Source organism: Phodopus roborovskii, unplaced genomic scaffold, assembly GCF_943737965.1.
Source record: "Phodopus roborovskii unplaced genomic scaffold, PHOROB, whole genome shotgun sequence".
NCBI classification, from domain to species: Eukaryota; Metazoa; Chordata; class Mammalia; order Rodentia; family Cricetidae; genus Phodopus; species Phodopus roborovskii.
In genome coordinates this window covers 15,933,585-15,955,912 of record NW_026125052.1, presented here as the reverse complement: position 1 = coordinate 15,955,912, position 22,328 = coordinate 15,933,585, and the positions used below count along the sequence as shown (strand labels likewise).

The following is a 22,328-nucleotide window of genomic DNA, read 5'->3' as shown; positions in this document are numbered from 1 at the left end:
GTGCCTCCCATTGGTCTGTCCTTTCTGTCAGTCACCTGGGACTATTAAGAGGCGGGGCAGAGCTGGAGATCCGGATCCGGAGCGGCTGAAAGGCGGAAGTGGAGGCCGGAGCCTGGGACACCGCCGGGGGGGAGAGGAGCGGAGTCTGTAGGAGCCCCGGCCCAAGTAACGCTGCCGCCCCGGAGCCGCGGTGAGTGTGCCTCTCTCAGGGCCAGTCTCTCGCCCGCGTAGAAGCCTCCCTGGGGTACTCTTTCCCCCTGCCCAACCTTAGCTTAGGGGGACACTGACCCCTCCCCCGACCCGTAGCCCCCTCTCATGGGCTCCCTAGGGCGTCGGGCCAGAGGGGGAGCGCCTCGTTCTTCGCTTACCTGCCCCTCGGGAGCCATCAGAAGTCCTTTAAGGCTCTCCTCTGGCCTGTCCAGTCCAGTCATGGGAGAGAGGGACCCTAAGTTCCGCTCCCCACCCCCTCGCTTTCAGAAGCAAAGAGTCTTTGCCAGGTGTGAAGGAACCTGTCTCCCTTCCCTTTTAGAAGTGGCAGGGAGTGCTGTCTCTCCTGGTTTTCCTTTCCTGTGTCTCCCTCCGCCCCCCAAATCCCACCGCTCCCCCCCCCAAAAAAAAACCAGTTGCCCCCCTGCACCTCTGACAGAATTTTTATCTAGATCTCCTTCAGTGTGTTCAGGGATGGTGGGTGTCTGGATGAGAATGTTCCACATGCACAGAAGTGTGTTTGCGCGCTTAGTCCCTTACTTCCTCTCGAGCCTACCAGGACCTCAGCAGAGTTTGATTTCTGGGTCACTTACAGGGAGTCGGCAGCCCACTCCTTGTGCTGCCGGTAAGGCTCCCAGCCCTGTCTGTGTTCTCTCAGTGTGTGTCCATCTTCCTGCCTCTAAAGAATTTAGCTGAGCTTTGCTCAATCCTAGCGACAGATCAGGGAGGCTCTCTGCCCATTCATTATCTTCTTTCTCCCCTCCTCCTTCCCCCTGCTCCAGGCTCAGCCCAGTCCTTCCAGAGCATGTGAGTGGTTTCCGTAGACTGGACTGCTCTCTGCTGTTCCATAGGGAGGAAGATAAGGACCAAATACGAGCAATGTGGAGTTGAGGGAACGTCTCTTTTTCTACTCCCAATCACACAACATTGTACACCTGAGCAACAGGTCCATGCCTCACCAGAGTCTCCAGTCTCTTCTTGGCCTGGATTTGCCACAGAGCAGCTAGACCAGACCACAGCGGCAACTCTGGTTTTTGTAGGTGAAGGAATTGCTGTATGTGCCATAAAGGGCTGGCTCCCCCAACCATATTGATGCAGGAACCTTGTGTTTTGCTTGGGACTGAAGTGTGTGAAATGGCTGCTGTCTCTGACCAAGCTGGGAAGTGCTTTTGTTAAGTGGCCAAAGTACAGGCCGGAGACTATCTTCCTGAGGAGTAGCCTGATTCCGAGGCCACAACTGACCCTTGCTGTCTGCTGTGAAGGAGTAGGGAAGGCCATTCAGTCCTCGGGCATTCCTGACCACCTTAAGACGCTGCTTATCACGCAAAAGCAAAAAACTTTGCTTTGACATCTTTCTGATCTCCTTCTGGACAGTTGCGGGTGTCCAGTTAGTACATTTTAAGCTAATTCTGTGATTTATGTATTTCGCTTCTTACTGGACAACAAGAAATTCCTTATTATGGTCAACAGCTAGACGAGACACTCTCTTTTCTGTGTGGGCTCGTTGGAGACTCCCTCGGTCAGCCTAGATTGTCTCATCTGTTCAGCATGCGGTCCTGAGGGGAGAACCAGTGAACCCTGTCTGCTCAAGGGGATTGGTTTCTGCTAGACTTACCTGCTCTGGAGGGGATTGATTCCTGGGGCCCTGGCTGAGGCAGGTGAGCCTTCTGATGGGCGTTTCTAGCATTTGTCTGGACATCCTCTCCCAGCTCTGACGCTGAAACACACTTTGGAGGAGAAATGGGAGACAGGAGGCACCAGAGTTCTGCAGCCACTTTTGGCTTTCAGAAACTGGAGAGGCCCAGCTGAGGCCTGTCACTGCTCTGCTGGGACAAGGAGGACACCAGTGAGAGGGAGTCCCTCCTCTAGAAGTCTGTTCTTCGACACCCCTCTTACTTCTCACACCTAGGAGGCCTTTCTTCTTGTTCACTCTAGGAGGAGTCTAAAAGTGTGAGGGTATATCTTATTTATAAGATATAAAGCCCCAGAGTTCTTCCCATACATACTTCTCACAAGTGTCCTGGAGATAGTGATATTTGTGTCCCCGCCTTATTGACATTCTTCCCTTGGACCATACAGTTAGAAGTGTTCAGATCCAGTGTCTGGAGCTTGGGTTCAAATGTAACCTTATCTTTTCTAAAGCAGGCTCTCCTCCTAGCCTGGTGTGCTTGCAAGTGATGAACTTGCAGAGATCGTGAACAGGGGGCATGAGTGCAGGCTCTTGGCCTTCCTCATCATGGCATTCCTCTTTGGCTTCCCTCTGTTTCCTAATATTCTACCTCTTTTTTCACTCCCCTTTTTGCTGTGGAGGCCATGACAGTTAAGAGTCTGAAGACTGTACTGTTCAGGGCCCAAGAGTTTCCTAATGTCTGTATGTCATTAATTTCTTCAGAACTTAACTCAAAATGACTAGAAAATGAAAGTAAAAGTGATGAACTGAAAACTGAAGGGTTCCCTTGGGCAGGATTGAAGGGTTGTGCCTTCTGATTCCCCTTTGATGCTGCCTGCTGATTTTGACACAGGGTCTCATTGTGTAGTCCTTGTTGGCCTGGAACTGCTTTTGTAGACCAGGCTAGCCTTGAACTCACTGAGATCCACTTGTCTCTGCCTCCCAGTTGCTGGGATTAAAGATGTCTACCACCGTGCCCAGCTTCAAACTCACAAATTCAAACCGAGCTCCACCAAGCAAGCATTCATTTATTGTGTGTGTATGTGCACACACACACCACTGTGCACAGGGAGAGGACAACCTGTGGGAGTCACTTCTCTATTTCCACCCTGTGTGTCCTGGGATCAAACACAGGTCTTCAGACATGGTGGCAAGCACGTCTAGCTGCCAAGTTGTCTCACCAGACCAGAAAGAGCCTTCTTAATGGGCTGAGCATATAGCTCAGTTGGTGCCCCATCTCTGCACTGTATAAACCAGGCTGGTAGGCACATCTGTGATTCCAGCATTTGGAAATGGAAACTGGAGGATCAGAGTTCAAAGTCATCTGAGGCTACGTAGGAAGTTGGAGACCGGCCTGGGTTACACGAGACTCTGACTCTTTGTAACTATTGCTCAGCTATCAGAAGGGCAGTGTAGATAGACGGCATTAGAGACTTAGACTCAAGGACTTGAGTTCCCATCCTCAGTCTCTTGCTTACCAGTTGGGTGACTTGGGCTTGAGGAACCTGTTTCTTCATAAAATTGGAATATTAGATCTCTGGCAGAGTTAGAAACAAAAGGCAAAGTGGCCAGTCCAGTGCCAAGGACAGAAGAGATCCTCATAAAATGGCCTGTGGTGGGCAAATGGGGTTTATTACAATTCATCTCTAGAATTCTGAATCATTTTTAAGTATCAAATATCTGTTGTAGTGCATGGTGTTTGGGTCATGTCATGTGTTCCCTTGTTTCATAGTTACTGAGCAGAATTGATACAGGTTGTAGTTCTTTTTATAGAAGGAGTGCTGGGCATGGCAGCTCATGGCTTTAATCCCTACACCTGGGAGGCAGAGGCAGGAGGATCTTTGTGAGTTCAAGGGCATCCTGGGTCATAGTGAAACCCTGACCAAAAAAACACAAAACAAGCAGAAGAAGCTGCTAAGGCAGTCACCATGATTGTCCCATTGGGAGTCACTGCATTTATTTAGTTTTGAGTCAGGGTCTTTCTACTTGGCTCTGGCTGTCCTGGAACTCACTACATAGACCAGACTGACCTTGAATTCTGAGAGATCCGCCTGCCTCTGCCTTGAATGTTGGAACCAAAGGCGTGTGCCACCATGCCCAGTGTTGTACCTTTTTTTTTTTCAATTGAGCTCAGGACTTCTTTCCTGGGAGGTGAGCACAGTGTTACTGATCTGTCATGGCCAAGTTGGTGCTTTGTCAGAGCCGTTTGTTGTGGGCAGAGTTTATAGAGTAGGATGTCCTAAAATGTACGTTATAATGCTTTCAGGATCTTAACAGAGCCCAGTGTAATCCTGTCAGTTTGGGAGACTCGGGATCACGAGTTCAAGGCCTGCCTGGATTACACAGCATGTTGGAGACTAGCCTGAATAACTAACTTAGTGAGACCCTGCAGCTCAGTTGTAGACCCCTTGCCTACTATGTGTGAGGAGTCTCTTCATCTGTCTGTCACTTGGGAGGCTGAGGAAGGAGAATCATGAGTTTGAGACCAGCCTGGGCCATGTAGCAAGATCCTATCTCAAATAAAACAAAACAAAAAAACCTTGGAATAATCTTTAAGGGCATTCCTTGTGCTGAGAGCATGGCATAGAAAAAAGTTTGATTGATTTTCCAACTACTGCATCTCCTGTGTACAGGGTCAGTGATAACCAGTTAAAGCACTTGTTTTTCTGTTTTGTTTTTTGAGACAGGGTTTCTCTCTGTAGCCCTGAGTGTCCTATTAACTCACTCTGTAGACTCGGCGCTCCACCTGTACTTGCCTCCAGGTGCTGTGACTAAAGACATGTGCCACCACTCCTGGCTACAAACTCAACTTTCTGAGCTTTGCTGACATATCTGAGGTGCTCTTCTGAGCTCTGAACATACCTAATTTCATCCTCATACCTCTGGAGGGAGGCCCATGTTGTCGTGAGGAACCACTCTTAGTGGCAGGGTGGGCAGGAGGAGGAGGGAGGGCTCCTTCCTCATTATGCAGCACAGCCTCTATGTTGGCTAAGTGTGTACTGGTCTGTCTGTCTAGAATACTTGTGTCCACCTCACCTGCCTGGTAGCTGCTTTCCCTATTTTCTCTCAAGACTTGACTTGCAGGTTACTTTCTTACTTTTGGAGGGGGTGGGGGATTTCTCCATGTAATAGTCCTGGCTGTACAGGAACTCACTTTGTAGACCAGGCTGGCCTTGAACTCACTGAGATCCGCCTGCCTCTGCCTCTTGGGTGCTGGGATTAAGAGTGTGTGCCACACTGCCCATCAAAGGTCACTTTCTTTGTGAGGCTTCCCGTTAGCCTGAGGAGGCCCCAGCTCTCTGTGTCAGTGCTGGCTCCCTGCTCTTTCTAGCTCATATAGATTAGCACCTCCGGCCACAGATCATATCCAACATAATAGGTTCCTCACTGCAGCTGCTAAAGGAAAGCACAGACAGACATGGCACCTGCCCTGACGTACCAGCCTGCCTGCTTCCTTAACACTCCCCTACCCAAACTTACTGCTTTTCCAGGTAAAACTGGGATTTGAACCTAGCCCCAGCTCATTTCCAAGCTTGGGCCTTCTCTTCAGCTGCTCACACACAGATAGCAGAGCAAACAGGTAAGCAGAATAGTTGTTACTGGACAAATAATGCAGATCAGGCAGAGTACAAACCTATTTCCAGAGAGGAGAGCTCTCCAAACCTCTGTTTTCTGTGAAGGTTTTAGTAGGAGAAGGCGGGTGTGGCCTGTCTGGCTGCGGAGCATCCCCCACCCCACCTGCTTCTGCAGAGTGAGTAAATCTGGTAGCAGGACAGACTATTGTACACTTTCTGCAGTTGTGTGTGATGAGACAATACCCACCCAAGCAGCACTTAGCAGGAATCAGTGAGGTTGAATCTTACTCTGGTCAGTAGGTATTATTTTGCATGTCTGCTAGCGGTTCTGGGGTATAGCTCAGTAGTCGGGTGCTTACCTTGCATTTTTGAGGCTCTGATTCTTTTCTCTGTCACACACACACAAAGCAGTATTGAGGGCAGCTCTGCCATCAGTATCCTACCAGTGTGGCCTTTAAACTCCCTGCTCTAGTCTTAGCCTACTGAGTTGGGCTTTCTCTCACCTGGGACTGTTGTTCCGACTTCCCCCAGCTCTCCTTCCTACTCCCGTCAGTGAACTCATCTTCAAAACTGTGAGTGTGTGATAATAGCAGGCTTCAGATCTCATCTTGTTTTAGGATGAGCCACTGCCTCATCTCCCCCTCCCCTATTAGTTGACCTTTTCAAAATAGTCTTAGAAAAATTATGAAGGTAGTACAGAGTTTCCTCCCAAGCCTCAGCCCCTATTCCCACATGTTAGTAGCATGTCACATTAGTGTTAATGTATAAAAGTCCATACTCAAGCTACATTTCTGTAGATTACACCTGATTGTCCTATTTCTGTGGCAAGAGCCCAGGCTACATTTGGATGCCACATTTCCTTAGACTATTCTGGGTGGGTAGTTTCATGAACTGCACTTGTCATCAGTGATCTTGATGGTTTTGAGGTCACCAGCCAGATATTTTATGGGATGCTGGACATTTTTCTCATGAGGAGTGGTAAGGGTTAGGGAAAAGATTCTGATAGAAAGTACCATTTGTGTCCTGTTGTATCAAGGCATACATAATAATAAGTGGGGTTGCATTGTCGGTGTCAGGCTGACCACAGGCTGAGGTCTCTTCACTATAAAGTTGTCGCATTTCATTTGTTCTCTTCGGAAGAATGTCATTATGTGTAGGCTACACTGAAGAATGGCAGGTCAAGCCCCCTCCCCTTGGAGAGTGGAGTAGCTATGTGAATTATTAAGTCCCCTAAAGCAAGAGATCTGCTTGTTCTCTCACTTATTTATTCAGTTATTCATCTGTTGGTATTTGCTCACAGATACTTAATTTTACACTTTGGTTTGTAATCTACATCTTCCTCATATTGTTTCATCTTTGACCATAGACTGCTCTTTTAGCTCCCTTTGACCTACTCCTGTCATTGTGAGGTTTTCCGATTTTGTTTTTTGAGCATTTCCTTTTTGGCACAAGATGCTATTTGTGTATTTCCAGCCTGAGCCTGTTCAGCAAACATTTTCTGTCTAGTGCTCTGATCTGGAGTTACAGGATGAGTTCAGGTTGATCCTTCTGGTGGTGGTGGTGGGTGCAGTCCCACAGCTGGGTAAGATAGCATGTGGTGAGAATCTCTTCCGGTCCTGGCACCTGTTCCTCACAGCAGATTACTGCCCTCTGCTCCCCAGTTCATAGTCCCCAACTCCTGATGCTTGCACCTGAACTGAGCAGTGGTCACTTTCGGTATTTACTCTGGAGTTTACAGTCACGTATGGAGATGTACTCATTCTCTCTTTGGGCATTGAATTCTCCAGGCAAACCTTCCTGGACTCTTTGCTGAGAGTCCATGAAATCCCAGGTGGTCTAGTCACACCACTTTTGCTGTCATTCATAAACAGATCTCTCCTCTGGGAAGGTTCTTGTTGTAGCCTTTGTGGCTCTAGGCAGGCTCAAGGCAGATATCACTTGTAGCTGTGATCCTGAATCATTGACTAGCTTAAATCCATCAGTTGTAATCACCCTCTGAAAATCTGTAACTTGAGCCCTGCACCAGCCCTTTGCCTCTATTCAAAGGTCTGTGTTTGTCCCCTTCAGGTGGCTCTGTCTGAAGCATCCCAGGCTTGAGGCTGTGGGTGGCCTCCCTTATCCTGGCTGCTCTGCTAGTCATCACTTTGCTCTCTGAGCTGCTTAGACTCTGTGGTCATGAATGATGCCAATTTGCAAACCTCTAGCATTTGTAGCCTGATTTTTAAAAGGAACTCAACTCTGGTTTTGTCGTCAGCTGCCCTGTTCTTGCCGCGCTGCCCCCCCCCCCCCCCCCCCCCCCCCCGGCTGAATCAGTTCTTCCCTTTCCTGAGAGAGGCTTTGAAATGCAAGCAAGGGAATAAGGTCTTCAAGATGCTTCGTCTTATAGGACTTTTCATCCTTTCATATCTTTTATTTAGCATAATGAAGCAGACTCGGAACTTATTAAAGTATTTTAATGTAAACTTTAAGCATGAGGATTAAAAGCAGTGCTCAGGGAAAAACAAAAAAAAAAACAACAACAAAAACAGAGCATGGATGTGGACTTCTCAAAGACAAGTCACCCTTTTTTGTTGTTGTTGCTTTTGAAGGGGTTGTGATTGGTTTTGGTGGGGGAAGATTATTGGATAGTGATGGTACTTTTTGTTAATGGCATCAGGACCAGCTCCAGAGAATTAAAAGTTGGACTGTTGACAGTAGTGGTTCATCATGAGTCTTCTAGGAAACTAGCCCTTGTACCAGGAAACTAGTGAAAGGCTTCCTCTTTCAAATGAGGGACATTGGAGGATGAGGTCCAGTGAAGGGTGTGTGGACACGGGGTTGAGGATCCACTTGCTTCATGGGAGGTTTCATGGGGGCATGCCCTGCCCCACTTGCGTTGCTGGGTGTTTCTAGCGGCTCTTACACATCATCTTTCTAGCTGCCCTGGATGTGGGTGGGTGCTAGTCTCCTTCTTACAGGCTAGGGGATTCGTTTAGGGCGCAGCAGAGGCTAGAATAAGTGATGGCCACGGGACTTGATATTTGTCTAGCTTAAGTCTGCTGTACAGAGACCTGAGAAGTCCCATCAGAAGTCTGGCCTAGAGTGCTCTTGGGGTGGGGTCCAAGTCATCTGGAAGATGGCAATGGATATGAGCTCTCGGCTGTCCCCATCTGTTTGCCAAACTTAGCCAGGCTGACCTGTATCACATGTTCACTTCGTCATATTTATGACCCTTTATGGTGTGCCAGGCTTGAGCTTAAAGCACAAGAAAACTACAGTCCAGCCTTTGGGAGTTTTGTAAGATGGTCCCTTTTGTCTGCAACAGTGTCTTCTCATTCTCAACACTCAAGCTCCCAAGTTCTCCAACCTCCTGAAGTAAGCAGTCTTTATAGAATGTGGGGCTGTGGAAGCAGAAGTGTGCTTAATTTATTGAAATTTGTTTGGACCCATTCATTGTCTGATTGGACCTCTTCTTCGGATGACACCATCACACGTTCAGCAAAAATTAAGAAAGAAAACCAAGCGTTGGTGGCACGCCTTTAGTCCCAGCATTGGGGATGCAGAATCAGGTGGATCTCTGGTCTACAGAGATAGTTCCAGGACAGTCTCCAAAGCCACAGAGAAACCCTGTCTTGAAAAACCAAAAAATTAAGAAAGAAGAGTTTTGTATGAAACACTGTTTCCTGGCTTCCAACAGCCATTGTCCCTTAGATCTCACAGTGAGAACTTTGACCTTGTTCTTGTTAGCTGGCAGCTTCTGACCACAGTGTGCATGTGGTGTCTGGCCAGGAGGCATTATTTGGCTTTCTGCTGTCTGATTCCCTCCTGCCTTCCCCTTATATGCCACCTCTGCTGGCTGCTTGGGAGCTAAGAGTGAACAAAGAGGCCAGTGATTTAAGCTGCTTTTCTTGTGTGGGTTGTTTGTAAAGACAGGAAGGGTTTGTGAGAAGCATCACTTGGTGTGAATGTCTGAGAGAACAGGTGCCGCAATGACCCTGACTTGAGCAGAGGTTCTTGCAGTCCTGCTGGGTCTGGGGGCGGCAGAAGTGGCAGCTGTCCTGGCTCACACTCCTGTCCCCTGTAGAGCTTGTCCTGAAACAGAGAGGGAGACAAGCCCTGCATTGATGAGACTCCAGTTAGTAACATCCTATCTATGTAAGTTTATAACTACACAAGCAAAACAGGCATGGGAACCCAGCAGGGTGATGTACCTGTGACCTCAGTCCTTGGGAGGTTAAGGCAGGAGGAGTCCAAACTCCAGGCTGGTGAAACTGTCTCCACAAAATGAAAAAACGCAAAAACAAACAAAAACCCCAAATCCCAAAACCAAGCTAGATTTACCTACAGAGTAGCAGGAGGGTTGTGGGCCAATGGAAATCTCACATCCTTCCTACCTGCTGTGTAGAAAGCCTGTGTTCCATGCTGGGGTAACAGCAGGTGCGGGCTGAGGCATGCAGGTTGGCTATCTTTTTAATATCCTACCTCACCCAGGCAGGGGAAGGGGAGTGAGCCATTGTTCAGCTGTGGCCTCAACTCCCAGTCCCTGTGATGAGCATGGGGGGGAGGGGGTGTCTGTGCTGCAGAAAGGGCCACACTTCAAGTTGAACTTTGGCTCGGAGCTGAGAATCTGCCACAGTCTGATTGACAAGTGCTGCTTTGGAGGCCAGGCTCCATTTCTGTCAGGAATGTTGAATCACTTAGGCAGGATGAACCTTGTCAGGCATAGTTCTAGGTAGCTTCTGTCTCTCTTGGTGCACAGGGACAGTGACTGAGACTCTTGTAGTTGCCCATCAGTCATGGAATCCTTGAACATTATGTACATTATGCCTTTTCCTCCCCGTGGGTACAGGAAGGAGAGGAAAGAATGTCACTGGAGGTTTCCATCTTTGCCTGAGATTTAGCGCTGACTGTGCTTCCTCTGGACTCATTGGGAACCTTTCTACAATGGAGAGCTGAGAAAGCAGCTTGGTGGTAGGAAGGGTTTCTTCTTTCTTTTCTATTTTTTAGGTGTGTGTGTGTGTGTGTGTGTGTGTGTGTGTGTAGGCATGTAGAGGTCATTAGACAATTAGACACTTAAAAACATTAGACACTTGCACTTTGAATGTCCTAGGAATCAAATTCATGTTGTCGGGCTTGGTGGCAAAAACCTTTACCCACACTAAGCTACCTTGTCAGTTCTCAGAGAAGAATTTCTTATTCTTTCTAGGACAAGACTCTAGAAGCTGAGGGTCTTCCTCTTAAGAGATGGCAACAATCTGATTTGTCTTTGCGTCTGTCCTCAGTTCTACCCAGCACTTGAGGGAAAGGGATTAGGGAGCTAGCTCATCATGCTCTTTTCTGGCTAACTCTTGGCAAAATACTCATCTTGGTTACCCAGTGATGTTTAAATACCTTTGCTGGACTGGAAAGGTGGCTCAGAGGTTAAGAGCACTGATTGCTCTTCCAGAGGTCCTGAGTTCAATTTCCAGCAACCACATGGTAGCTCACAAGTATCTGTAATGGGATCTGGTGCTCTCTTCTGGCCTGCAGGCATAGATGCAGACAGAACACTGTGTACATATAAATAAATAAATCTTTTAAAAAAAAAAAAAAAAAGAAAGAAAAAGAAAAGAAAACCTTGCTGGAGTTGCTAGAGTTCGGACTTGGGGCTGACACTCTTAGGGACTCCATGAGGCATCACCATGATCTTTTCCAGTGTGGGGAATGCATTGAGACTAATCCCAGATAAAGAGACTTGGGTGGCCTGGGCATGTACGGGGGTTCTGTCTGACTCTGAGCACACCTCTAGAGTGCTCACATGGTTCCAAGTTATCTATCTGTAAGCTGGGTGATGGAAGCACCCCTTCATTTCCCACATCTCCCTTCCTAAGTTGGTTGCTTAATGGCTTTCCATGAAAGTCCTTCCCAGAGCTCAGCCTGGACTGTGGAGTGCCTGGCATCAGGGCCAAACTTTTCTGCTCACTCTGCAGATGAGACATGACCTCAAGTACAGCAGTACCAGAGTCCTAGACCCTATTCAGTTCTCCTTCCCTGGCCCCCAAACTGTTTTCCCTCTGCCAGGGCTGGTGGGATTAATAGAGCATCACACCACTGTAACACCACCTCCATAAAAACATGCTGGCTTCTTGCTTTCAGGAATATTTAAACAGTTTCACAATTCTCTAGCCCATAGTTAAGTCTAGACAGTAAATATGGGTTTAACATACATTGAACAATTACATTTTTATATAAAAGCTCATCCTGTACCTTATTAAAATTTGGGTGTCTTTGTTCTCTTGGTCATTTTCCAATATAGGCAATATCTTTTTTATTGTATTAGTGTTCTGAATATTTTCATACTAGAGAGAAGCTAAAAATGGTCTATATACAGGCAAGGTAATTGATCTCATATGTATTTCATTTTATTTTATTTTTTGGCTTCACTATGTAGCCCTGGAACTCACTGTGTAGTTGAGGCTGGACTCAAACTCACGGGAACCTGCTTTCCAAGTGCTAGGGTTAAAGGTGTGTGCTACCACTCCCAGCTCCCGTCATTTCTAAGCTTTAGTTTTTCCTTGTTTTATGCAAATTCTATCCCATGGGCATTTTGTCTGTTTGTTAACTTGTAACTTTAAATTTATATATTTAGTTAAGTTTGCAAATCTAAAGTATACAACTAGCTAAAAATTTTAATTAATTTTAAAAAGTGTTTTCCTGCTAAAAGCCATTATTCTAGTGACCATACTTAGGGCTGTTGAGGTGGCTGCACAGGTAAAAACACTTTTGCCATGCCTGCTGACCCAAGTTTAGTCCCCAAAATCCACATGGGGGAGGGGAGAGAACGGACTCCCCAGAGTTGTTCTCTGGCCTCCGCTTAGGTGCATTGGCACATACACACATCCATGATAAATAAATAAGTATACACATTGAAACTTACTCCTTAGCAGATATGAGTATGTTGGTAACCTTGGTTTTTCTTCATCTCTTAGCCTTTCCTAAGTTACGAGTCATGGGTTTGGCCTCTGCCATCACCTTGCTGTATGTCTCTGGACAAGTCACTTCACCTTACCTCATCTTCTTTCTCTGTAATTGACATAGTTAGGATTAGGACTAGGCGGCCCTTTAAATTCTGACAACCAAGGAGTCAGAATTAATTAAGTAGCTAGCCTGTAGTTTAATAAACATGCCACTTGGAATCCTACCTTCCTCTTAATTCTATGTTGGATACCCTAAGTTTACTTAACCTTTACAGCAACCCAATGCAATTAGCATTAAATAATACCATTTTGTAGATAAGGAACTAAAGCTGACAATGACCACTTGTGTAACACAGAACCAACCAGCTGACCAAAGCTGGAATCAGTGCCCCTCTCTGAGCCCTAACTAACCTGTCATGCTGAGGTTGGGTGATAGGGACAGGGGGCTTCAGGCAGCTGCTGTTGCCTCATTTTTCTTCCTTCTGGCTCTGCAGCCTGGCAGTCCTGCCAAAAGCTGTCCTCGGTTCCAATGTGCCTTCGAGGTGGTTTCCCTGGGAGGATGAACTGAGGCCTCCGAAGGGACCCTTGGTTCCATATGGCTTCGTTTTAATATCTGCCCCCTAAGCCTTCGAGCCCAGTTACCTCTCCTGCTCAGGCCAATGCAGCCTTCTCTTAAGCTAACAAGTTTCAGGAGGCGGCTGTGCCTTCTCCAGCTCAAATATTGATTTTTTTTTCACAGGGTAAAGGATAGCTGAAGTATCTGGCTCGACCATCTCCCTGGAGCTCTGGGCAGGGCCACTTGGTTCTTAGTCCTGTTCCTACCCCCTCACCCAGCAGCTAACCTTAAGTGACTGCATCTCCACCCACCTTTTGGCCTACAGTCTGCTTTCTCTGATCTGCTCCCAATCCAGGCTGTGCTCACTTGCAGCTAGAGGAAGTCTCTAAAGCAAACAGGAAGCACCAGAGACACCCACCAGCTGGAGTTGCTAGACCCTTGCAAAGCCAGCAGGGACAGCAGTGTGAAGCCAGTGTGTGCATTAGAGAAAAGCCTGATCATGTGTCATGGGGACTGCAGAGGGACAGCTTTGCCACAGCACTTGGTATCTTGAAGGCTCAGCTTAGTAAAGCCAGGCCCTTGCCCTAGCTCAATGGCCTGTCTGAGCACAGTGTGGATCTGCAAGCCTTCACTTATCAGCTGTCACTCTTGTGTTAGTCAGCTACTTCTGTTTGTCTATTTGAGATAGGGTCTCCACTGCCTTAGCCCTGGCTGGCTGGCCCCTGATCCCACAGAGCTCCTCCTGCCTCCGCCTCCCAGGGCTGGAGTGAAAGGTGTGCTCCTCTGCACCCGACTGGGGAGCTTATTTTAAAACCTTGAGTTTTGGACTCTACCTTTAGAGATTCTGATGTAGTTGGTCTAACGTGGATTCTGATTAAAGTGGCCACAGACCTGTGGCTGGCACCCAGAGCACATACAGGCAGGGCCAGCACAAGGTAGAGCAGCGTTCAGCTCTTCCTGTTTTTTGTCCTTTTTCGGCCTGGAGTGTTCAGGGGCTTGGTTCCCTCTGCCCTTTTGTATGCAATATGGGAAAAGACATACTGAAGAGACTGCCCCCAGGTCCTTGTACATGCTCCCCTTTCTCATGGAAGGCACGAAGTTGGGGCTGGTGCCCATTCTTGGTAGTCTGTGAATGAACCAGGATTCTTACTTAGGAGGTTGGGAAGTGGGTCTTGAGTGTCCTTTGCCATGGGCCTGAAGTTCCACCATTCATTGCCAAACACTCAGGGGAAAAGGTTGTTGACTCATCCTGTCTCCTACAGGCAACTTTGGTGACTGGCTCTTAAGCAGGATTTGATTTTTGATTCTAAGACAACTTAAACTTATTCTATCACTTGATCTAAGATACAGAATATCTTTGCAGCTGGTTCAGGAGAAAAGATTCCTTACACACATGTACCACATATCACACACACACACACACACACACACACACACACAGAGAGAGAGAGAGAGAGGGACAACTCAGTCTATGAATTCATTCACTGTACCACCTGCCAGGAGTATATCTTCTGGTTTTCCAGTCTTGGGAGAGGAAGGTATAAGCTTTCTTGGGAACCTGGGTGTGGCCTTTACCTGTCTGAGATATGCTCTTATCTCTGCATTACTTCATGACAAAAATTGTCTTACTTAGTGTTTTATTGACTAAAAGGTCAGACACAAACCTGCTCATGTGATCCCTGCTTGTGGCCAGGAAAACCACAAGGCAGCAGACCATAAAAAGTTCTGTGAGCACCTGCTCAGGTGTTTCTGGAGGCAGGAGCAGTGATCAGGAAGGACATGTCAGCAGCCAGTTCAGGCCAGCTGGGTAGAACTTGTTTGAGTGACTAGGGAAGCCAGGGTCTGCTTACCAGTATCTATGAAGAATATTGCACTCTGGGCGAGTACTGGCGTTAACCCTGACGTGCCCCATCGTTAATAGTTTGACTTAGCTCAAGTGACTTGTGAGAGGTGACCCTGAGTGGGAGGAGACAGTCACACTCATGGCACCACAATCCACTGTCTGCTCATTTGCTCCATTCTAGCTGTTGTACCCTTGGGTGTGCTTCAATGGCACCTGCAGATAGCTGGCTGGCTTTTTCTGAGCCTGGGTGAGCTCTCCAGGCCAGCTACACAGATGGCCTCTACACAGAGACAAGGTTGAGAATTGCTAGGTGAGAATCGGCTTGAAAAAACAAAACAAAAAACATATCACATTCTTCCTGGGTGGATTTTCAAAGCTGTGGGTTTGGTAGGGACTAGACTTGGCTGGCTACCTCTGTTCTTCCCAGCTAGAAGGTGAGGGTTGCTGTCCATGCTAGTAACTGTCTCTCTTCCACAGCTGCTTTGTTTTGGAGCCAGGCTCTTTCTTGTCTGTCCCTTGCCCCACTCCCTCATTCTTCTCTTGTACGCCAGCCGAATAGTTTATCCTGTGTCATGTGCACTCAGGGTAATCACCAACTTGTATTTCCATTGTGGTTTTCCCTCTGTGGCTGAAGCTTTGCCTCATATGGGGTAGCCCCTCCCACACTTGGGGGTAGACTCAAGGACTACAGGATCAGGGTCACTTTTGCCAGAACCAGACCTTGAAGAGCCCACAAAACTGCAATTACCCAAAACCAAACACCAGGGGTGGGTGTGGCCCCCATTGTTCTTCCCCAGCAGGGAGAGACTGGCCTAATAACAAATGAGCTTATGTGTCGGAATCCAAGTTGTATCCAGGCTCTGTTATTTGTATGCTGGGTGGCCTTGAACAGGTCCCTTAGTGCTGTCAAATTAAGTCTGTAAAAATGGAAGGTTGCATTAAAGCTCAAAAAAGATATAGTGCAATCTCTTCATAAATGCTAGCTGTCTTTCAGAATGATTTCCTGAGTTAAGCACTCTGAGTTCCTAGAACACACATGAGCATTGTGAGGAAGTCCTAATGAAACTGCACAGGCCTTATCCTCCCTGCTCAGGGTGGATGAGAAAGCATCTTACCTATGGCGTCTTTAAATGACATTTCTGGTTAGTAATCAACTTGAAGAGTGCCCCCTCCTACTTCCTTCCTTATACTTTTGGGGAAGAGGTGGCCCCCATTTCAAAGCTTTTTTCCTTTGGTGCTGCCCAGAAAGGAAACCGTTGTTCCTGGTTAGTGAATCATTCTTCCTGAAGCTCACTTTTTAAATGAGTTGCTGGGAGATGCTGGATGTGGAAAAGGATTTGAGGCTGAACAAAGCAGGCCCTTTACTGTCAGCTTCTTGCAGGGGCACAGAGCACTGGCTTCCCACAGGCATTCTGTTCATCACACTCCTGTCCCTTGACTGCAGGGGATGCACTCACTGTCCTGCTCAGGGCAGGGCAGCTCTCCCCGTGTGTGTTCTGTTGTCTTTTGCTCTGTGTCTTCTGGAGGCTTCTCACCCTTCTGTGCAGTGCTGAAGCTTCCAAAAAGCTTGAGTCTCTGAAGCTGAGCGGTAAAATCAGGGCCGGAGCACCAGCTGTGAGGGCTGCAGGTCTCGGTGTCTCATGCTTTCCTCCATCCCTTCCTCCCCCTTAAGCTTTCTTTGTGTCAGCCCCTGCCTCTGCCAGTAGAGAATGGAAGCGAGGTCTCTCTTTAAAAGAGAGAGTTGGCAGCAGAGACTGGGAGCAGAGCTCTGGCTTCAGAGCATGTTTGTTTTTCTGTGTGGTTTGTTTTTTAATGTGTGTGAGAATTCTGGCCCATCCAAAATGAGAAGACTGGGGAAAGAGGCTGGAGACGAGTGAGAGAACATTACTTTGATACTTTGATCCAGTCTCAGACCAAGAAAGTCCGTTCTTCCGCGTGGTACAAGCCTAGTTATTTTGATAACAACTTGATCTGGCTGGGCCTTGGTCGCTGCGTGCCCATAAGCATCTTATCAGAGGCACTCACTGTGCCTTCCTTCTCCCAGCTCCCCACACACTCTGCTTCTGCCCAGAGCAGGCTGTGGTCCTAGCACAAGACTACAAGCTTATTGTTTGCTGACCTAAATCCTAGTGTCTTTCTGGGCCCTTTTCGGGGGCTAAGTGTGGGGCCCCAAGAGCCTGTTGACTCATGCAGGCATCCATTCATTCCTCTCCTGGATTTTGTAAGTTTGTGTATGTATTTGAAGGGGAAGTCCAGGTGTTTGCTTAGGACCCATGAGCCTAAAGTTGGGAAACCACTTGGCTTTGTACCTCTTTGCCAGTGTAGCTCAGTCTAGTGAAGGCTTCAGCTCAACCCTTTGGGGAGGGCTGAGAGTTCAGGGACAAGATCAATCAATCTGGGCCATCAGGGAGTACAAGGGGGATTCTTGTGGTTTAGGGAGGGAACTTTTGACAGTCTCATTCTAACCCCCTACTTCTTATTTCTCCCCTGCAGTTGGAGGCCTCCCTCCCGGTTAAGTGCCTCTTTGCATAGCACCGGCCCCACCCCCAAGCTCACTGGTACTGCTACCAAGCATTGGGCCATGGCGGGTCGGGGAGGTGCAGCTCGACCCAATGGACCAGCTGCTGGCAACAAGATCTGTCAGTTTAAGCTGGTCCTCTTGGGAGAGTCTGCAGTGGGCAAATCCAGCCTTGTCCTCCGCTTTGTCAAGGGACAATTCCACGAGTACCAGGAGAGCACAATTGGAGGTGAGTGAACACAAGGGAGTTGGGGAGGCCAGGGGTGCCTTGTGGAGACTAAATCTGTCTGGCCCGGGAGCACCTTTCCCTCAATGGGCCCTGGGATTGAACCCAGCAGTCAGTCCTCATTCCAAAACGCATGACTGCTAAGAATTAGCTAGGGATTGAAAACTGGCTTCCAGTTCTGGTCCAGCCTCTTTGTTACATTGTGTGGATAAGACTACTTCTTCCACTGACCTGGCATCATGAGGTCCCCTCAGAGGGTCCCGTTTGTTCTGCAGGGTAGTGTGAGTATGCTGTCCTCTCCTGCTGACCCTTACCCTTGCTGGAGCTCAGAATGTGTCAGTGATTCCCCATTGGTCAGCATTTAGGATGTAAATAAGGGTCTGGGTTCAGCCTCTCACATCCGTAGTCAGTGTGAACCTCGAACCTCGAGAGGCCAGGGCCACCCCGGACTTGAGTCATCCTTCTCTGTTCTCTTGGTTGGTAGGAGGGTTCCAGGCAGCTGGAAACAGAATGGGCCGCGTCAGCAGTCTCTCTCTGCCTGCTCAGCATGGTCAGGAGCTGTAGAGGGGAAGTGAGGTGGCGCCCCAGGCTCCTCACAGAGCTGTCATGACTGCTGGGTCTGGTGTATGGGGATGCTCCCTGTCTGTCTCAGCTCCAGGTTTCTCCTTCCGAGCATGCTCACTTGAGTGCCCTGTGTTCCCAGCACTCCCATACAGGAGTGATTCTGGTCACAGTAGGGATGGTGGCTAGCTGGAGTGCCAGCAGGTGGCAGGAGCGGTTGGAAAGCCAGTCACCCAGTCACAGCCTGGCAGTGTGACAGTGTATATTTCCCAGTGAGAATGCCTTCCCAAAACTGAAGGTTACAGTCACCGTTGAGCTGAAGTGGGTCTGTGAAGGGCAATGGGAGGAAGGCTGTTGGGGATAGGGGTCCTATCCTTTGGGGCTTGGCCTCAGGGTTCCCCCGGGCCTCCCTTATCAGGGTGGCTCTCAGATTGCTCTAAAAGTGCAAGAAGCACTTCCCAGACAACACAGGAGCCCAGGCCTCACCTAGCCCTGTGTGGACAGGCTTCTACATGCCAGAACCAGCAGCAGGAAAGAAGCCAGGTGATTTCTAGTCCCTCCTTGCCTAATGACACCACCTTTTTCTTCCAGCGGCTTTCCTCACGCAGACTGTCTGCTTAGACGATACAACGGTCAAGTTTGAGATCTGGGACACAGCCGGACAGGAGCGATATCACAGCCTGGCCCCCATGTACTACCGGGGGGCCCAAGCAGCCATCGTGGTCTATGACATCACCAACACAGTAAAGATTTTCTTTCCTTTACTCTTTGCCATTCATTTCTGTAAAGCCCCAAGAATTGGGTTATAAAAGCCTCATTTCAGGCCTCCCTCTCGGCCTTCTATTCCTGAGTGAGATGTGGGCAGATTTCCTGTTCATTGGGGTGCTCTCACCAGAATCCGTAGGGATGACGTATCAGATGCCTTTGGCTGTGCCAGTTTTTGATTGCTCAGAGTGGCCCAGAGTAAAATGTCTCTTCTGTCCCTTTGGCACTCCGACCCTGTCTCCTCAGGATACATTTGCACGGGCTAAGAATTGGGTGAAAGAGTTACAGAGGCAGGCCAGCCCCAACATCGTCATTGCACTCGCGGGCAATAAGGCAGACCTGGCCAGCAAGAGAGCCGTGGAGTTTCAGGTGAGGAGATGACAGCTTGGGGAAGGGTGAGCCGGCTCTATAAAGGGAGGCTTCCCCAGACCACTTAGGTCCTGTAAGGTGGCAGATGACAGCAACTTTTCTTCTGTTGCCCTCTGGTGACTCAAGCATGGGCCACAAAGAAACTGTCTTTTTGTGCTCTCCTGTGGGTGGAGTGAGTAGGTGACGCTTCGGCACATTTTGCCTTATAGACCAAATGGACTGAAGCAGAAGTCTTTTTTCGGTTTAAACTTATGTGCATTGTGTGAGGGTGTAAAATTCGCTAAACTTGAGTTATAGACAATTGTGAGCTGCCATGGGAATTGAACCTGGGTCCTCTGGAAGAGCAGCCAGTGCTGAACCATCTCTCCAGCCCCAGAAATACTCTTTAGGCAATGCATGCATTTAGTAAAATTTAAATAGTTTAAGAAGGTATAGAGAATGAGTTTAGTCTCTTTAATCCTAGAAACTCAGCATCTTTTACCCAGAATTCCCAGTTTGTTTGTTTGTTTTACCAAAAATATACACTATTTATTTATCTATTTGGTTTTTCAAGACAGGGTTTCTCTGTATAACATTCCTGGCTGTCCTGAGCTCACTCTGTAGACCAGGCTGGCCTCAGACTCACAGAGATCCTCCTGCCTCCACCTCCTGAGTGCTAGGACTAAAGGTGTGTGCCACCATTGCCCGGCAAATGTATACATATATGAATCCTTTCCTTTACACAGATGGATAGGAGTATGCTGTGTATTACATGCACTGTATGTTACAGTGTCATATGTTTGGGGGGCGGGGTACGGAAGGAAGTATCTCATGAAGCATATAGCCTCAGCTACAGGCCTTGAACTCCTTCCTGTACCGCATTCTTCCACTTCCCAAGTGCTGGATTACTATTGTGAGCCGCCACACACCACATCATTTACCTAACCGATGGCCACCTAGGTTGTTTGTAACAGTTGAGGGCTAGAAACAGTGCTGTAGGCAGCATCCATATACTCTCATGCTTTTGTCCAGAAGTGTAAGTATATTTGCAAGGTCTCTTTCTAGAAGAATGTCTTGCCTAGTGATTCTGAAGAGTAAGCTGAGTGGATCTAGGGAAGTTGAATAAGAATCTGCCCATATTTGTGACCTGGGAGGTGTAGTGTGCATGGTGGTAGGTGATGCTGGTATTTGGGGAAACCCAGAACAGAGGAGCCCTAAGCCTGAAACCCCTGCATTTGCCCAGTCAATCTGTTTTATAAGGACCGAGACCAGGGAAGATTTTTCTCCTGGGCCCTAGCCCCTACCGTCTGCCAACATTCACCTCCCACCCTCTTCCTCACTTTCCTGAATCAGGAAGCACAAGCCTATGCAGATGACAACAGTTTGCTGTTCATGGAGACATCAGCGAAGACTGCAATGAATGTGAATGAAATTTTCATGGCAATAGGTAAAGTGCCTCTCCCTGACCTTCTCCCAAGCAGAGTAGAACCCTGTGTGCTGGTTGGTGTCTAGTGGGTCTGTGGGGTATATGCACTAACAGAATTTTCACCATTTTAAACTGTATAGTAATGCTGTTGTCTGTCTGACTCCCAGATGCAGAACTTTCTAAAGCCTGGGCCAAAGTCTCAATGTTATACTCCCTGTCCATGTCAGAGCCGTCCATTGTCATCCCTTCCCCCATAGGACTTCAGCTCATTTGCCTCAGGAGTCATTCTGCCTGGGTTCAAATCCTAGCAGCGTGGAGTGTCATTCTAGTTTTAGACACGTTCTTAGCCTCTGTGCTCCAGTTTCCAGTGCACCTGGCATACAAAGCCCTCCAGTATTCCAGTTGTCACTATTAGGGGAGAATATTGGGGTGTATCCACAGGTGCATTTCCCTTCTCTCCCAAACAGCTAAGAAGCTTCCCAAGAACGAGCCCCAGAATGTAACTGGTGCTCCAGGCCGGAACAGAGGTGTGGATCTGCAGGAGAGCAACCCAGCCAGCCGGAGCCAGTGCTGCAGCAACTGAACCCCCCTTGCCTGCCTCTGCCCCCCACTCCTCCAGCAGAATGACCCGACTGGAATCCACTCTAACCAATCGCACTTAACGACTCGGGCCACCACTGGGGGCAGGGGAGGGGTCCATCATGAATTCTCCACATAACTTTGATCCTAGGCCGGAGGGAGTTACTCCACCTGCACCTTTCTGTACAAATACTAATTCAATTTTAAGTCTTAAGTCACTTTTTTAATATATATGATCTTCTGCTCTTCCAAGTCCCCTTTCGACTGCTCCCCACTTGCCCTTTGCTGGTAGTAGCCACACTCCTGTGCCCCTGGTCTGTGGGGACAGGGGTCGGAGCAGTTACCCTTCCTTTCCTTCTCGTTGGAGAGCAGACTTGGCAAGAGCACCCACATCTTACCTTGCTGGGAGTGGTCTTGGTCCCGGGGTGGTGGGCAGGCTCTGGGCTGGGGAAGGGACAGGCAGCTCTTCCCTCTGCTGTCATCAGGCTGCAGACCCTCCCCATCTGACTCCCGGCTGGGAGAGAAATCGCAGCATTACATAAGCGTCATTTGTGACAGCCAAGCTCCCGTGGCCCGGAACCCCTCCACCCTCGGTCACCCTGACCTCTGGCTCTGAGCCCTGTTCTGACCAAATCACGATGATGAGTATTTGGGGATGGGTGGGTAAGGGGGGAGTGGGAGGGGATGGAACCAACTTTTTCTGTATTTTGTATTGTATGTTTTCTTCAACATGTAACCAATCAGTATCTTGTCAATATAGTCAGCCGATCGATCGACCTCACACTTGTCTTCCTCGTCTTTCTCTGGCCGAGTTTGTCAGGCCATACATACACTTTCTATTTTTCCTGAAGTTAATATAAGTGAATCATCCAGTCTGATTAAATGGCTCCGCCCCCTACCTGTGAGAGGATACTGGTGGTCATGGTAACCAAAAGAAAGAGGCCCTGCTGTTGGCAGCTCTGGTGGTATAGGAGGATAGGACTGGCCTGGGGCTGACCCCTGGCTCCCCGCAGCTTACATTAAAGGATATGCAACCTGTATTTCAACATTGTTGGTGTCTGTAATGACCTCCAAGGGTTTTGTTTATTTTTTTTGTTAGGACTGCATTAGGATTCTGACA

General features: G+C 48.3%; 1 protein-coding gene across 1 annotated transcript; it reads left to right on the top strand.

Annotated features, from left to right (window-relative positions):
- The first annotated feature begins 23 nt into the window (after positions 1-23).
- Rab5c (RAB5C, member RAS oncogene family) lies at positions 24-22,248 on the top strand. Its single transcript, XM_051176882.1, has 6 exons — positions 24-190; positions 17,279-17,532; positions 18,682-18,833; positions 19,102-19,224; positions 20,557-20,650; positions 21,097-22,248. Exons 2-6 carry the CDS (start codon positions 17,367-17,369, stop codon positions 21,210-21,212), a joined length of 651 nt encoding a protein of 216 aa, XP_051032839.1. The 5' UTR covers positions 24-190; positions 17,279-17,366; the 3' UTR covers positions 21,213-22,248.
- The last annotated feature ends 80 nt before the right edge of the window (positions 22,249-22,328 follow it).

Excerpts from the sequence above, each read along its gene's own strand:
- Rab5c (XM_051176882.1), top strand. The coding sequence starts at position 17,367 with ATGGCGGGTCGGGGAGGTGCAGCTCGACCCAATGGACCAGCTGCTGGC. Across the intron at positions 19,225-20,556 it reads AGAGAGCCGTGGAGTTTCAG|GAAGCACAAGCCTATGCAGA; the intron begins GTGAGGAGATGA and ends TTCCTGAATCAG. Across the intron at positions 20,651-21,096 it reads TGAAATTTTCATGGCAATAG|CTAAGAAGCTTCCCAAGAAC; the intron begins GTAAAGTGCCTC and ends TCTCCCAAACAG.